The 2,194-nt window shown below is 62.7% G+C and overlaps 1 protein-coding gene across 1 annotated transcript in view; it reads right to left on the bottom strand.

The window, feature by feature from the left end:
- PIK3C2B (phosphatidylinositol-4-phosphate 3-kinase catalytic subunit type 2 beta) overlaps positions 1 to 2,193 on the bottom strand; it is a gene marked incomplete at its 5' end in the record, with an annotated part of 23,026 nt that extends 20,833 nt beyond the window's left edge. The window contains 3 exons of the mRNA XM_031065107.1: positions 5 to 36; positions 566 to 666; positions 1,672 to 2,193. Of these exons, the coding sequence (XP_030920967.1) occupies positions 5 to 36; positions 566 to 666; positions 1,672 to 2,193 (655 nt within the window). The remainder of the gene's footprint in view (positions 1 to 4; positions 37 to 565; positions 667 to 1,671) is intronic.
- Between the last annotated feature and the right edge of the window lies 1 nt (position 2,194).

Genomic DNA, 2,194 nt, shown 5'->3' with positions numbered 1-2,194 from the left:
CCACAGCAGTCCCTGGAGCCGGAGCTGGAGCGGAGCCTGCGGGAGCAGGGGTGGCTCAGGGGCCCTGCTGGGGCTGGGGGGGTTCCCACGCCCCAAAAATCACCGGGGTGGCCTGGGATCCCCTTTTGGCACCACAAGGGCTCGGCACCCCTGGGAACAGCCCCTTTGGGTGGCTCTAAACTGCTTTGGGTGGCCCTGAATCCCCTTGGAGTGCCTGAAGCCTCTCAGGGTAGACCTGAATCCCCTTTTGGGGGCCCTGAATCCCTCTTGGTGGCCCTCAATCCCCTCTGGGTGGCCCTGAATCCCTTGGGCTGGCCCTAAATTGGGGGGTGGCCCCAGCCCCTTTTGGGTGGCCCTGAACCCCTCTTGGTGGCCCTGAATCCTCTCAGGGTGGCCCTGAATCCCCTTCTGCGGCCATGAAACCCCTCTTGGTGGCCCTGAATCCCCTTCTCATGGCCTTGAACCCCCTTTTGCGGCCATGAAACCCCTCTCGGTGGCCCTGAATCCCCTCGAGATGGCCCCGAAGCCCATTTGGGCGTGTTTTGGGCGTGTTTTGGGTACTCACACATCCAGCATGTGACAGAATGCCGCCACCTCCTCGTCCCGCTCCTCGGACACCTCGAAGAGCTCGTAGCCATTGGCCAAGGAGTGGGGCCGGGGAGGCACCTGTGGGGCAGGGCACGAGCCCGTCAGCTGGGGGACACCCTCGGGACCCCACACCCCCCATGGGGACCCCCAGACCCCCACTGGAGCAGCCTGTGCCACGCCAGGGCCACCATGGTGGGGACAGAGGTGTCCCTCAGCGGTGTGGCCAGCATGAGGGGTATTTGGCTTGCCCGTGGCTTGGAGCGCCCCAAAAGTGGCCATTCCCAGGGATGTCCCGCAGGGAGGAGCAGCAGGATGGGCAGGGAATGTCACCGGGCTGTGGGGGTGCTGCAGGGGACACTGCCCGCTGCTGTCCCCAGCAGGGCAGGTGGCACTGCCATGCCAGGTCTGACTCACAGGACCCGTTCAGTTTTGGGGTTTTGGACAGGTCTGGCTCAGTTTTGGGGTTTTGGATGCATCTGGCTCATGGGACCCTTCAGTTTTGGGGTTTTGGACGCGTCTGGCTCAGGTTTTGGAGTTTTGGACAGGTCTGGCTCATGGGACCCTTCAGTTTTGTGGTTTTGGGCAAGTCTGGCTCAATTTTATGGTTTTGGACAGGTCTGGCTCAGTTTTGGGGTTTTGGACAGGTCTGACTTACAGGACCTTCAGTTTTGGGGTTTTGGACAGGTCTGGCTCACGGTACCCTTCAGTTTTGGGGTTTTGGACACATCTGACTCATGGGATCCTGCAGTTTTGGGGTTTTGGACAGATCTGACTGACAGAACCTTCAGTTTTGGGGTTTTGGACAGGTCTGGCTCAGTTTTGGGGTTTTGGACAGGTCTGGCTCAGTTTTGGGGTTTTGGACAGGTCTGGCTCAGTTTTTGGTGCTCTGGGCAGGGCTGCCCCATGGGACATCCCCACACTCAGATGCCTCTTCCCACATCCCACATCCCATTCCAAGGAGCCACGACGACGTCACAAGGAGAACCCACCCAGAAGGACGCCCAGCTCGGGGACATCCCAGCTCTGAATTCCCAGCTCCATCCCTCCCCAACTCCCATTCCCACCCTGGGCGGAGCCCCTCACCGGCTCCACGGAGATCCTGCGGTTCCTGTTGGCCGCCAGGTTCTTCCTTCCTCCCGCCCGGGCTCCGTAGGTGCGCGGGGGCACCTGTGGGGGCATGGTCTTGCTCCGAGCCACGGGCTTCCCGCTGGATTCCTTCTCCAGGATGCTCCTGCCTTCCTTCCAGCCCCGGGAACCTTCCCGCAGCGCCTCGGACTCGTAGGTGGACTTGAGGTTGAGGCAGGTGATGGCGTCCACGCCGTAGGGATCCTCCTGGGAGATGCGGCGCCCCAAAAGCTTGTCCTGGGCCACCGAGAACATGTTGATGTCCCTGGGCTGGCCCTGGCCCTTGGGGGACAGCGGGGAGCGCTGGCTGCCCTCGGGACAGCCCCACAGCGGGTGCCGTGGGGGCAGCGGGGGCGGCGAGATCTTTTTGGGGGATCCGCCGCCCTCGTGGGGCTCGGAGCCGTTGAGGGGCTCCCCGAGGAAATCCCGCTGGGAGCCCTCGAAGATGAGCAGGTAATCCCTGCTCACGGGGCCCTTCCAG

This window comes from Geospiza fortis, unplaced genomic scaffold (genome assembly GCF_000277835.1).
Source record: "Geospiza fortis unplaced genomic scaffold, GeoFor_1.0 scaffold71, whole genome shotgun sequence".
NCBI classification, from domain to species: domain Eukaryota; kingdom Metazoa; phylum Chordata; class Aves; order Passeriformes; family Thraupidae; genus Geospiza; species Geospiza fortis.
Note: the sequence above shows the minus strand (reverse complement) of the source record. Positions and strands in the feature narration are given on the sequence as shown.